Raw genomic sequence first — 14,711 nt, 5'->3', positions numbered from 1 at the left:
AGGGACATCTTGGAGTGAAGGAAAAAATAAGTGTGAATAACTGGCTTCAAAGAATGTTAATTCATCATATGGATTGCTTATGTTTGTACAGATACAAAAGAAATCTTAAAGTACTAACTGTTATCAGGTTCCTATTTGTGATTTTTAATTAACCAAACAAGTATCTGTTTGTAACATGAAGGCAACATTCTAAAAATAAATTTCATGTAGTTGCAGAAGTTGTTTTTTAAAATTTCCCTTCCTTCCTTCTTAAGAGGAATCCTCTGCACAACAGATCTTTAATCTATACAAATACAGTACAATCGATTTACAAGACACTGCTGGAAATCAGTGCAGTTAAATGATCTTAGCTGGTAATATGCATTTAATTTAAATTACAGTTAACAGTTTTAACCAGAAACACAAAATAAAATCCCCCAATCAAAATCACAGGAACCAAAATAAGGTTAACTTCCAGAAAAAACATTCGGTTGTATAGAAGAGACTGCTCCACTATATAAAAGGATTATTGGTTATTAGCATAATTCTTTCAACTGCACACATTATGAGTTTTCTGATGTTCCACGGGAGCTTTAATAAATTATCCCCAGAAACTAGCTGCATCCAAGCTTGACTTAATGTTGTGCATATTTTCTCGACGTTGTTTGGTATAAATATTTGCCTCTCCTTTTTGCAGCCGTTGCCTCAGAGCAGACTTTTGACGTTTGGTCAGTTGACGTTTTATCTTCTGTTTCACCAGTTCCTACAAATAAACAAACAATTCAGTATCAGAACTTTTTGAAGGTCATTTAGTATGAAGACATGGCACAATGATACTGCATTTTCAGTACCAACACGAACACGGATGATCCTAATCTGAAGACCTCTGTACATTGAGAAGTCAGTGATGTGCACAACAGTTAACAGGAGTAAGCCCAGGTCTGTGCTGTGTTGCACTAAGCTGCATGTGCAGGGCTGTCTTCGTGCCTGTGCTGTGCTGTGCTGATCTGTTGGCAGTAGGATAAACTAAGCCAGCTCCTGCTCAGTACCGGAAACCAGGTGTCCTGTGTGGCCCTGTCTTTACCTAAACGTGCAGCAAGAAGTTCTCACATGCATATCAGTTCAGCTGGACTGTAGAAAGGGTGAACAGAGTTGTTTCCTGGTAAGAAAATAATTAAAATAGCTCAACTGACTGAAAATAGAGATTCTCTGCTATGGACAAAGTCTACCTGGAATGCAGCATGTGTACTGGAGTCCTGTTCAATGCTACGCCCTCAGGCCTCCCAGCATCTAAAGGGGTGGGGGATTATGCTATATATAGCATATAGTTTATACTATACTCTTCTGATAGTCTTACCTCCAATAAATAGCATTTAAAATCATACCTTACAGAGTTTCAGTGTCTTTTTTACATGGATCATAAAGGACCAGTACTTCTTGGTGCAAAACATATGACTTCTACAAAAATGTAAGCGATGCTAACATTCGATGCTTGAAGATTAGGCAAATGTCTTTTAAGTTAAAAAAAGAAAAAAAGAAAAGGACCAATAGAACATTTAATGTTCTGCAGTAATTATTTGGTTTGTGCCTATTTTATTAGCACCCTGGTTTTTCTAAAGTTTGGATGACAAAGATCTGAGTATGATTCTAATGAAAAACAACAACTCTTTACCACAAGTGTGGCTAAAAAAGGCAGGCAGTCGGGAGTAGTTTACAATTCCTCTTCCAGTCTTCTCCTGTTGTGAGGCACTCTGTTAAAGATTCACAAGGTCAGGATTGTCTCATGCCTCTACAGCAAAAGTACTGACACAGCAACAGTGACTGTTATTGCCATAAAACTGCAGTAGTTTCATGAAATTTCACCTGTTATTTATACCTATGTTTTCATTTTGAGTTGTGCTCTCCGTTATGTTGGCAATTTCCATATATATCCATGTTATGGATATATAGATATCCATAATAAAAAACGAAGCCATGATTTAATAGACTATGGCTGACGTTTTGTCATTTGGAAAATCACCCCAGCTCAAGCTGCTGCACTGATTTTGAGTGCATACTTACATACCTTGTGTTGGAAGAAAAAGAGAAATCAAATTATTTTCATCTCTCTAACTATTTCATCATGACAGTATCATATCTTGTTGGAAATCCCAAAGGAGTGTTTTATTTTTATTCAAATTAATAAAGCATTAAAAAAAAGTCATATCAAGCGATAAATCTGCCCTTAATAAAATATCTGCTGATGTCCAAGTAACTGGACAAGAGGAAAAATATCCGTCTAATTACATTTCCTTCACATGTACCCCGACTTCAGTTGCCTTGTTGTGCTTTCTTGATTGCTTACTACTTCATATGCTACAGTGAAGCTAAGTTGGTGGGCAGTAAATCAGGAACCAGAAAGCATGATTTTGGCAAGTTATGCTCTTTAAGAATTGCTGTGACTAATACAACTAAAGTAACAAAACACAAGGTAGTCAATAAATCCAGTTCTCAATCCTGGTTTCATCAGGAACAGCAGTTTCCTATGTCACATGCAGGCTGACTGCCAAAATGTGGATTAAAAAAAACAGTTGCGTGTGATGTGTTCTTCTTTCTTTGGGTGCTTAACAGCAGTCAGTATTTAACCATGAGCTCTATGGAAATAAAAGTTGTAGGTTCTCTTTAAAAATAAACATGAAGAAAAACTGAACAGAACTAATCAAAACTGTTGCACTGATGTTCTTCTTTTGCCAACAAAGCATCTGTCATTCTGTGTTTTCTATAGGCAGAACCCTGAAAGTAGGCTTCTCTACTTCTCCCAGTCTGGTCCAGGACAGATGACTAGGTTATAAAAATTTGCTACAAGAAATTTTGCAGGATGGATACCAGAAGTCTTTGACATCTAAACATCGTGTAAATTCACCAAATTCTATTGCTCAAGCATAGGACATAGTAGAAAGACTCTCTAATCTTTCCGTCATCATAACCTAAATGTGAGCAAATACTAAGAAATGTTTTACAGTAAACAGATTTACATTTTATTATTCAATTTTTGATCATTCACATTGTTTCTTCTAATTAAATTATATCAGGGCATATAAAGGTTCATACAAGCACAGGAAGATATCTTACTTCCTCCAGAATAGCTGATCTTCCAAAATTCATGATGCTTTCTCTTTTTGGCACAGTCTCCAAGTCATGACTGCAACCTACTGCTATATAAACAATGGCAGTATCGTTTATATGATCAATTTAAAAATCTGCTTGTTTTAATATATTTTCTCCACTGAACAGAAAGCAAGCTGCATAAACAACAGATAAATGCTAGAAGCAGTAAGAGGCATCAGCTTTAAGCAGCCCAGTAGATCTTACTGCAGTGCCATTATTTCACATTTTCAGTTTTGTAACGATTTTCTTATGTTACAAATAGCTCATTATACCTATCGTTTCTTTAGCTCTAACACTCTAAAAATTAGATTCAGCAATGGGCAGAAATGTTATTTTACTCAGCATAAAAGCATGTAAGTGAAAACATTATGCAAGGTAAATTGGTGCAGGATAAAGTTATTTAGGTGGCTGAATCTCTTGAAAACTTTTCCACTAAAGTGCTCTTGTCTTTCTTTTAGAACAGAAGATTAGGTATGTAAATGCCATTTACATATTTGTAACAACTTTTTTGTGTCTGCCTATAGAATAATCATACATCCTGTAAACACTCAAAAAGGTTTCTACAGCTATGTAATGACTACTGCTACCACCAAGTGGTATACAGCAGTACAATTTCAAGTAATTTCCTTTACAGGACTTAGTAGCACTGATTTTTAAAATTTATTTTTATTTAAATTCTGCACTCTTGAATTAGCAAACTCAGAAGAAAAGGGGAGAAAAAAAAAGAAATAAAAAAAAAATTGCATGGACCAGAAGCTAGGGAATTCCTGCTAGGTCACCCCAGCTCTTCTTTACTTCATCACATAATTTTAACTTAATCCTTTGTCTCCTTAAGAAGATACAATGCCATCCCCTAGAATAAAAGCTGTGATGACAAAGATCGAAGTTGTTTTTTTCTCCTAGCATGAAGTCCTGTAAAAAACTGTCTCAGACAAGATGCAAACATGCTGTTCCTTAATGTTTATTTACACATGTAACTTTATTGGTTATTGGTCTATCTTTAAAATACTTACCTTAAAAAAACCCATCCAAAAATGAAAGAGTAAAGCAGCCAACTATTCTGTGAAGATTATAGCCACTGACAGGCACCTTGTGTAAAACAAGGCTGCTCCACACAATAACATATCATTTGATATGACAGTAGCAAAGCTTTTGTTAGAAAAGTACTTAAACAGTAAGTAGCAGACTGAAAAGACTGTAACTGAAGAAGATCAAGTCTAATCTAAGAAAAAAAAAAAAAAAAAAAGAAAAAAAAATCACTCTTGCCAGCACTCAAGGTTTCAGATATAGTATTTCTAGGACTAATACTCCAATTAGCCAATAGAAATGCTTTGAAAGACACAAATTGAAAAAGTATATATTTACTTTTGGTACATGTCATGAAAGAGCTGAAACTACAGTAACATCTTCCCCAAACTATGTTTTCCAGATCTTCTGCTCCCAGCTGCAAATGAAAATAAGACTGAACATAGGTACCCATATTTACAATGGCAAGTATGTAGCCTGACCTAATGGAAAAAATACCTCATGGATCATCTGTCAGCTGAAAGAAGTTTCTTCCTGTTTTGTACAAGAATACTTTATAACTAATAAAGAACACTGGAATTGCTTCCCTTTAAAATGAAAATGCAATTTAAAAAATGTGAGAGGGGTAGCCGTACTGACTAGTGTAGAGACTGGGGTTGAAGAAAAAGATGTTAAACTCTGCTGTAAAATGTTCTGGTTCATATAATGCAGAAAGTCAAATAAATGCGTAATGCTGAAGAAATCACTACTGAAGTGAGGTCATATAAATGTTTCAGACAAGAGTGTGGAGAAATCTCTAAGATGACAGCTGAAAATGGCCAAACTAAATCTTGACTCAAGCATCCACTTTTAAAATAAAAAATATTAATTGTGGCTAGCAACAGAAATTAATGAACTGATTATATGTTAGTGAATTAACACACGTTAACCTGCATTAGCCCATTAGCCTGTTACTGGCTAAATGAGAGTTCTTCATGCTGATGTAGAGCTTTGGTGAAAGAGCAAAGAGCAATACATGAAGGGAAGCGCTGGAAATCATTCCCTGTAAACAATTACAGAAGTACCAGTCCTGTTTTTCTGTAGGCATGGAAATGCACACCAGAGAGGTACACGGTAACAGTTTCTTTAAAGATAATTAATGCTAGAGAACATCTTTACAAATAAGTACTAACAGCTATGTACAATTTAACACGGCCTGACAGTAAACTAGACAATAACATAATAACAATAATATTTACCGCCGGAAAGGTTGAACAGCTTCCAAAACTTCTGACTGATGTGATACTTACAGTCCTTGTTCTGGGCTCAGCAATATGAACGATACTCTCTTCATTTCTAAAATACATATATCAATGTTTTATTCCACTAGCATGATAAACATCCTTTGCGTTTATGAGCATCATGTTTTAGCCCTAACTTTTTGAGATACAATCTGAAAACTCCCAACAGAACATGGAAGTACTACAAAACATTCGTATTTTAAATATTAACGCGAGTTGTTCAAAATAGGCATTTTATGAAAAGAAGAATTCGTTGCACAGTAGCCACAGGTATACCAAGCACATGAAAAAAAGCTTCAGAACACTAAAAAAAATAAATTTCAGATTCTGCACAATGTTTTGACAAGTCATTTAGCTAAAAAGCAAAAGCAGATGAGGATGAGTGTGAGCTTGGTATATGCATCCAGGTACATGGTGGGCTGGCAAACTCAGACTTAGAATTTCATGTACAAGGGGACAGCCTACAGGTAAGCAGCAACTTCTAAGTATGTCAGGAAAGGAATTAAAAACACACAGTACAGTACATTTGAATAATACATTCCAAGCAGCTTGGTCGTGCTAACTTCATCTGAGTGAGCAGCACAATAATTTGGTTTTGAGACAGAGCATTCACACTACGAACTTATTCACAAGTTATTTAGAAGCAGTATTTCAAGATCAAGAACTCTTTCACTACCATTATTAACTGAAATAAAGAAAAAGGGGAAAAAAATTCCACCATAGAAAATAAGTTGGTCTATGAATTAAATCCAAGACATGTTCTCCCACTTATACTACTACACAGCTGGACAACTGATCTGTCACAAATTACATATGAAGCATTATGTATGTAGTACCAATCAACAGGTTACCTATAACAATATTATTAATACTATTATATTACCTGTAATGCCTGAATTTCTCATTTAAAGTTGACAAGTCAATCAGATCAGGGCATTTGTCTTCATTCTTATCATTACAGCACCCTCCTTGACCTGCCCGATTTTTGACTTCAGCAGCATTTTCAGTTACGCTTTTGCCCTTAAAAAAAGCAACTGCAGAACTCTCTGCATCTTCACTGGACTTCCACAGCATAGCTTGCTCTTCAACTTTTTCTAAGGCTGAACTCAACTTTGACATATTCAACCTTTGTGTATTTTCACTACTTCCAGTTGTATCAGCCTCTTCATTGCTACACATAAAGTTGCTGGAGGTTCTGCTTTCAGAGAAATCACCCACTTCATAAATGAAGCCTGCATTGTTTTCTTTATCTTTGCTGAAGAAGTTGAGCTTATTCTCAGCATCTTCTACAAATTCTGATACCTCTGTTGTATTATCATCCTCATCAGAACCTGGTGGGTAAAGCAGTTCACCATCTTCCAGGATTTCTTTTGTACAGCCGCTGGCAGCAATCTCTCTATCAAGAGAACACTGTCTCCTGTGAAAGAAGTATGTTTTCTTTTAATATGCTAAATCACCAAGCTACCAATATGCCACATCTTGGATTAAAAATACTAACCAAGCTAGACTATAATTATCCATACCATTAACAAAGAGGATATATTCTGCTGAAACACAGAGAACACCACATTATAGCGCTGAGCTTCAGGTCAAGTAAAGACCTAAAAGAAGCAAACTTTTACAGAAGATGATTCCACCTCCATAACCAGCATTTATTTGTTTGTTTGTTTATTTACAGGAAATTATTTTATTTTAGCAGGAAAACAATTTAGCTTTAAGTTCAATTTATGTTTAAGTGAACAGAAGAATAAACAGTACACTGACACACAGAGACTGATTCAGGTGTGGTACCCCTCTGGAAAATCGTTCAGAATGAAAGAAAACCCTTTTCATTGCAACAGTTTCAGTCTTAAAATACGTGGAAAATTACTTTACTTTTTGAAAGGGACAAAAGACATTAGGATGAAAATTTTCAATGTGTTTGAAGATGCAATCCCCATATTTACTGGCATTTTAAAATAAATCTAAAATTGAAGCCCTAATTAATCCTCAGTATACTAGAACTGTCAAACAGGCTTTGAGAAGTGGGATTCTGCATCACTGTTAAGATTTACTAGTTATTTACCATTTGGTTCAAACTTTCAGCTTGATCTCTCTTCCTTAGCTGCAGGAGGAAAGGCAAAGGAGGCAGCCGTGGATTTTAAAGCACACTTCAGCTTTTCGCAACCACTTACAGTAACTTCAGTTGAAGAAAACACAATAGGAATGACAAAAACATAATTTAAAACTGCATAGTTGGGCCTATTTTCTTCATTTTTCCTACAAGTATCTCTCACAGGCACCGATTTTTCTCACAAAACCAACACAAATACCATAAATAGGAGAACTCAAATTCATCTGGCAGTTTTTACCTGATGTCTTTGAATGCTGGGAAGAGCTCACTCTCATAGTTGAAGCGTTTCTTAAAGAACTCCTTAATACAGTTAACATCCCTGTCAAAATACCTGTAAAAAATACGGAATTGTACAGACACAAAATAAAGGTAATGAAGTCTACTGCAATGACAAACCTTACCCTACATTTCTTGTCTTTTACTGACTTCATTTGAGAATTAGTGATCCCCAGACAAAAGGCTATGGACACAACTGCATGCAGTTTACTTCTAAGCATTTCTTAACTGCAAAATGTCATTCTCTCTGAGAAGCAATTAATTACATATTTATCCTAAAGAGACATTTGTACTCAATAAATCAAACTGTGTTTGGAACGTTATTTGTGCTGCATAGAATCATAGAATTGTTTAGACTGGAAAAGCATGACAACAACGGTAGAAAAAGAATCAGAAACAGGCTTATGTAAAAAAGTCATGGTTGACTATTTGCTGTCATCAGCATTTGCCAGATTTACTTTGAAAACATCTTTAAATTTGAACTTACCATTCAGCATTTGCATGTGATGTTGAGATCATCTGAGGGAAATCAATCATAGTGATATGGTCATCATTATCTAATATAAGATTAAATTCATTGAAATCACCATGAATCAAACCATGACTGGCAAGTTTTACAATTAGATCCATTAATTCACTGTAGACAGAGGCAGGATCTTCCATTTGGTGCACCTGGCACCTGGAAAGTTAAACAAAATAAAATAAATATTCTGAACTTTGAAAGACTTAATTTAAAAATATAGACAAAGTATATGACAGAATGCCAGGGTAATTCAAGTTAAAAGTGCCCTCAGGTCTCCAGTCCAATACCCTCCTCAAACCTCAGTCAACTCTGAGATCAAACCAGATTGCTCAAGGCTTTGTCTAGTTGAGGCTTGAAAAATTCCAGAGATGGGGAAGGACTGTGCAGCTGCCTCAAGCACCCTGTGCTACTGCCTCACTGTCTTCAACGGGAGAAAATGTCTCCTGCTAAATCTCATTTCAAATTGTGCTCATTGTCTCCCATCAGGCACCACTGTCATGATGCATTATTTAAATAATGGAGCCGTAAATTTTCCTGTCTCTCCTATTTATAAGTAATCTTATGGTGCCAGTAGGAACCAGGTCTTCCTGTATTCAAATTCAAATGCCCCATGACATTTTCTTTTACAAAACCCTATTTTCTAGACTTAGTTAGGGGAAAAGAAAAAAAACAAAAGAAAAAATCTTAAATCATTCCTGAACACATACCTGAGAAAGCACAGTACCTTAACCAGCAAAATACAAATCATCTGGTCTTTATAAGATGTAAAAGTAAAAAGTAGAAAGTAAAAAGGCAGTTTACCGTATTGTACCATACACTGTCAAGAACTGGTCAGCATCTAAGAGTTATCATGCGGAATATTTTGGTCCAAGTGCAGCACTACAGTATTATGAGAATGGATCATTTGTACAATATAAAGAACAAACAATGGAAGTCCAGAAGCTCTTTAACAGGCTCATGTTGAACACTTTCCTATTCATAGCAAAATTAATTGGTGACACTGCTCATAGCCACAGGTCTGTATCATAAAATGTCCCACTTGCTCTTTGAATTTGGAAGTCATGTTAACTGGTATCTTTTGAGATAGGAATCTCCGGTCCCAGGGACCAGGGGTAAGGGTTGGAGCAAGGAAAATGCACCCTTGGGAGAAGAGCATCAATTCAGGGAACACTCAAGAAAACTGGACATACACAAGTCCATGAACCCTGATGGGATGTATCCTTGAGTGCTGGATGTGATGATGCTTGAGTGATGGAACTATTTAACAAATGAAAGTGGGGAGACAGAGTATAATGAAGTCTCTTCTGTGTTACTCTTCAACTGTTATGCTTTGGGGTTAATTCCTTTTTGATTAAACTGCCCACTTAAGATCTTAATTACTATACAAGAACACGGGCTGGTTTGTTCTAGGACTAGACACTTTAAATCTCTGCATACGGACCTACAGTTATTCTACATTATATCGAGTATATAGACCTTTTGCATTCTGCTTTGCAAACAAAACCAACCATACCTTCACATACAAACTTCAATGATATTTAATGTTTCTAGATGTTGAACAACTCAAGCAAAGTAATCTTCCTTGAAGAAGCAAAACCAGATTATACGTGGTATTCTACATAAACAGAGCAGAAGTTCTTAAACAGTGAGTTATAATCTTACCTGAACTACCAGAGCAAGGATGACTAACTGGAGTGCAGAACGGGAAGGATATTATATTAAATATTGTATATATCCAATAACATACAGAATATGCAATTTCTGTATAGAAAACAGTTGCAGTACTAACTTGTGTCACACCACTCTTTTGATGCATTCCTTACTTAAAAAATTAGTCAATTTCACCAGTTTCTTTGGACTAAGAAAAAACCCAATTTATCTGAGTAAAGAGATAAGAGAAGCAAGGCAATAACTAAGTAGAATGCTAGTGAGTGTGGGCCAGAGAGCATTATTCAGCATGGTGCAGTCTGAATTCACTCACGAGACAAGGAAAAACCTTAACCCTGTCACCTTATTGAACCTAACATTGTTTAGGGTTTCTATAACAAAGAATTCAAGCGTCAGTACTTACAAAGGATAGCCATCAATAAGTTCCATAACAACTGCATGCCTGTTGTAGTCTACAGGTTTTGGAACAGGAAATTGTCTGTCATGCAAAGCCTGGAAAGAGACAACACTTTGAAAAATTAAAATTAAACAGTTAAGAAAACATTACATATATTGACAAACTCCTGTCTAAGATAAGCAATAAATATTACTGTGGAAGCAGCATACATTACTTCAATGCTAACTGGAAACATCAAATCACATGCTTAAGAAGGAAGACTGCATAACAGCCATTTGAACTTTCACCACAAAGACAAATAAAACTTGTAAGGTTAGACACTAAGCGCACTGCTATGTTGTCTACAGTTTAATTATTGTGCATCTGGAAGAAAAAGACAACAGAATGGAAAAATGACAGAATCATAAATGGTCTGTTAGCGCATGTAATCAACAGCAGATAACTGGGAATAGGTTGTCAGGCATTAGAAAACAATCCGTGCTAAATTGGTACCAATACAGTTCTACCCGACCAGTCAATCTATACTCAGGTGCTCTAAGACAAAAGTTCATTCTTAAATAACAACCAGCATTTATGTAGGTCATAATATTTTGAAGGTCTCCTGTTTGCCTTTTCTAACACAAATTTAGTCATTCACCTGATTCACTCAACTCCTTTATGGGTTCATTCTCTTTTTACCAGTGAATTTTTCTAAGAGTTCTAAGATAAAACAACATAAAGACAGTTTTTGTTACTTAGTATTACCCTATTATCACTTTTCAGCAAACAATTAATATTCCCCCAACTCTCTTTTCAGGAAGACTGACCACCACAATTATATTCCTACAAGTCCTGACCACATAATGCTTTACGAGTTGGACCAACTGGACCAATAAAGAGGTTCTAAATGATGATAATAGGTCCTTCTCTCTCTGTGGAGACCACCAGTAGAACCTATAAAGCTTTTTTAAGAGAAACAAGAAAATACTGTATATAGTACTATTGAATAGCACCAAAGGAGAAGGGAAAAAGTTTTTTATAAATAATTAGTTTTCCACTCTCAATTTTCAATCACTATATAACATCTGCATTTTTTTAAAGCAGGACAAAAAATCTGGAATACTGGGAGTAGCAATATATACTTGGAAATGAAATCTTTTCCCACAGTATAGAACAAAGTGTGCCTTTTTCAATCAGCACACCAGTCTGGACCACAAGATTTCCCTCAACAGCACAGCAACAATTGAAAATATGGTAAATTAAAAAATAAAGAAGTGAATTAAAAAAAAAAGACAGTTGAACAAAAAAATAATAGTTCTGAGAAGTAACTGTAACCTTCCTTACTTTTTAATGTGTTTTTGCAAGCTTATGCAATAAGTTTTAAAGAAAAAACAGCAAAACTGGTGATACGTAAATTATCTATCCACAAATAACAATGTTAATTTGAAATTCCCTCAGGACATTTGCTTCTGTTCCACATGACTTCCATAACAAAGCTTCGTATTGCCACTGGAAAGCACACAAAACAAGTCCATTGGGAAAAAAACCAAACAAACTGCAAATCCTATCAGTACTGCAAATATGAACTGCTCAAGACAGTCTGAGAACTTATCTTCCAGTCTATTACACCATTGCTGATACTGTGTGAATGGCCACCTACCTTCATATAGGCAAACTCCTTCATTGCTGCTAGCCGGGATAAATACAGCCATGACATTTTGTGTCTGTGCTTGTGGTAGTCGCGTTTATTTTTCAGACTGCGAAAGGAAGTTCTTCCAAGCCTATGTAATTTCAATGCAAACCGTTGCTCCTCTTCATTTGCAACAATATAAATATCTAGAAGACACATAATGGCATAGATCTAAGAAATAAATGGTATCTAACAAGCTAGTACCTGATGAAAAAGTGCAGAGATAAGTTTGTTACTTCACTTCTCACAAGCACTGCTTCTGGCATGGCAAGTTCTACTACAGTGAGTAAAGACAGCTAAATTTATGTATTGTGTATTACAGATCTGAAGACGAAAAAGTTAGTTAAAGAGATCATGGCACCCCATTAGAAGAAATGTTGATGCGATCTGAAATGTCTTTGAGAGTAGGAGATCTTAAGTTTCCTATAGTCAGGTTAACATCCCCAGGCTACCTGCACAGCAAAGAACAAATATAAGCTACCCTTGAGAGAAATCTGGGGCAGATTCTGGTGTTCTTCATCACACTCCGGAAGAGCCACATTCTTTCTACTGAGTGGACAGACAACTCCAGGGACCAGCCTCTTCGTTTAAACAGTGTTAACAAATAGGTTATGTTTCATTTCTACTATTTGCCCCCAATAATCCCCTTATTCTTCAATTACACTAGCTACCTGCTGTGTCAACTCACAATCTACATAAACAGAAGAGGAACCAAGATAGTACTCCAATAGTTTTGTGCCTATTTTACTTTACTATCTTGTTTTTAGTGGGATGAAAAAGCTTAAATTATCTTTTTGCTAAAGTGGTTCAAAACTCTTCACAAAGCATGAGACAAACAGCCTCTGCCTGCAAAGTACCTTTTTAAGCAATGAATCAGGAATCAGACAAAATGGTCAAAGCAGAATGACACTCTTGTAAAGAAATATTCAAATGCAGCCAGAAACCTCACATAGCATTTCAACAAGCGACCCATCAGTCTTGGTGTTTGACAGATTGACTGATATGACTATCCAGAGGAAAAATTATCTAGTTTCTAGCAAAACATGTGCAACATTACAGCTGTGTTTGCTTAAAAAAAAATTATTAAAATTGTTTTTTTTAATTACCTGATTCTTTGCCAACACCCATCTGGTTTCCAACAGAGTATATGACTTGTTGCGAAGACAAAGTTTTCAAAGCAAGGTAATCATATCCTGCATTAGTTAACCGATAACCCTGGACAGCTAGGTAAGAATAAAATACAAAACATTTCATGCCTCATTATGTACACATTACATTTAAAATAAATCTCAATTTTGTCTTGTTTCTTGTTTTGGCTTACAGTACACAATACCTGCTGGCTAGTATCAGCCCAACTTGACAGAAGGATAACAATGTTTAAATTCCTGCAAGTTTTATGAAAATTGACAACTGGACCAAAGATCAGTTACCCCCTCTTAAATAGGGGCAATGGCAGTACTTCAAATAGCCTGGAAAAACCCAAGGAGCATTTTGAAAGATACACACACAGGAGCCACAGCAGGGATGTGGGATTGTTGCAATGATCTAGAGCAACCCTTAATACTCTGAAGAACTGAGAGAAAAAGGATAGGAATTTCCTGAAGACTCCTACAGTATGCTTGCAAAGCCAGATGCAACTAAAAGGCTGAAGGAAACAGGCAAAGGCCTACACAGCTAGTACTTGTCACATAACAGGGAATACAAACTACTTTCGTAGCTGTTTCTGAGGGAGTGAAATGTACAAGGCTTTTGTAGTCTGCTCCAGTTTACGTACTGTAAGACTGTAACTCATTTGGGTTGATTCCTGTATGCATTTGAATATTGCCCTAACTGATGATTCTTTTATTTTTCATGTCATCGCTGAGCAAAAAAGAAAGTTAACTGTTCCTCTGTTCTGCTGCCATCTTTATAGGCTCAAGCAGCTCAGCAGACACCTACAACATCTGGTGCTGCACAAATCCATATTCCCAGGGTAGGTCCAAGAGAAGGTAAGGCCAGTAAGTGCTCTGGGTGCTCATACGTGCCAAACTGTGGTACTTCTGCAAGTATCACTGTGAAGCATTGGGGGCAGAACGAGAGGGAGTCCAACACAAAATTCAAACTCACTTTTAGTTCGTTCATAAGCTAGAAGTTTGTGCTTCACCAACTCTCTCAAAATTTTATTACAGCCACCATGTTTAAGGCTGGCAATGGAAGCAATTAAGCTAGCAGGAACTATTTCATGGTTCTTCATGCCCATTTCCACCTAAAGGAATAAATAAAAATAGATTTGTTAGCCCCTGTGTTCAACAATGAAATAACATCAGATTCCACTTGAGATTAAATAACTTTTCACAGATGGCATTTTTTTTTAATGACTTAACCCAACCTTTTAAGATAGTTCACGGCTCCTTGATATCCTCTGTATAATTCTGCCTTGAAACTTCCACATCTACTGGCCAGAAGATGAATGGCGGATTAGATTTCAATCTCAGGATTGGATGAAGGAGCTGTTCTACCTTTCTGAAATCAAACTCTTTCTCATATTTACACAGCTAAGGCTCAGTTTGTCTTTCCACTAGTACTCCTACTGTCATATGGAGCTATGGGTGGCTGAGAGCAGGGAGATGTGGGGCGGATGCATGTTGAGCCAC

General features: G+C 36.2%; 1 protein-coding gene across 1 annotated transcript; it reads right to left on the bottom strand.

Moving 5' to 3' along the window:
* Nucleotides 1-580: 580 nt before the first annotated feature.
* On the bottom strand, nt 581-14,323 carry RIOK2 (RIO kinase 2; the record flags this gene model as incomplete). Its single annotated transcript, XM_010284752.1, has 9 exons — nt 581-742; nt 5,391-5,487; nt 6,316-6,849; nt 7,784-7,876; nt 8,309-8,500; nt 10,416-10,504; nt 12,049-12,224; nt 13,185-13,301; nt 14,185-14,323. Coding segments are annotated over 9 exons (1,599 nt in total), but the record flags the coding sequence as incomplete, so codon positions are not given.
* Between the last annotated feature and the right edge of the window lie 388 nt (nt 14,324-14,711).

This window comes from Phaethon lepturus, unplaced genomic scaffold (assembly GCF_000687285.1).
Source record: "Phaethon lepturus isolate BGI_N335 unplaced genomic scaffold, ASM68728v1 scaffold45053, whole genome shotgun sequence".
Lineage (NCBI taxonomy): Eukaryota > Metazoa > Chordata > Aves > Phaethontiformes > Phaethontidae > Phaethon > Phaethon lepturus.
This window is presented reverse-complemented; position numbering and strand designations above follow the sequence as displayed.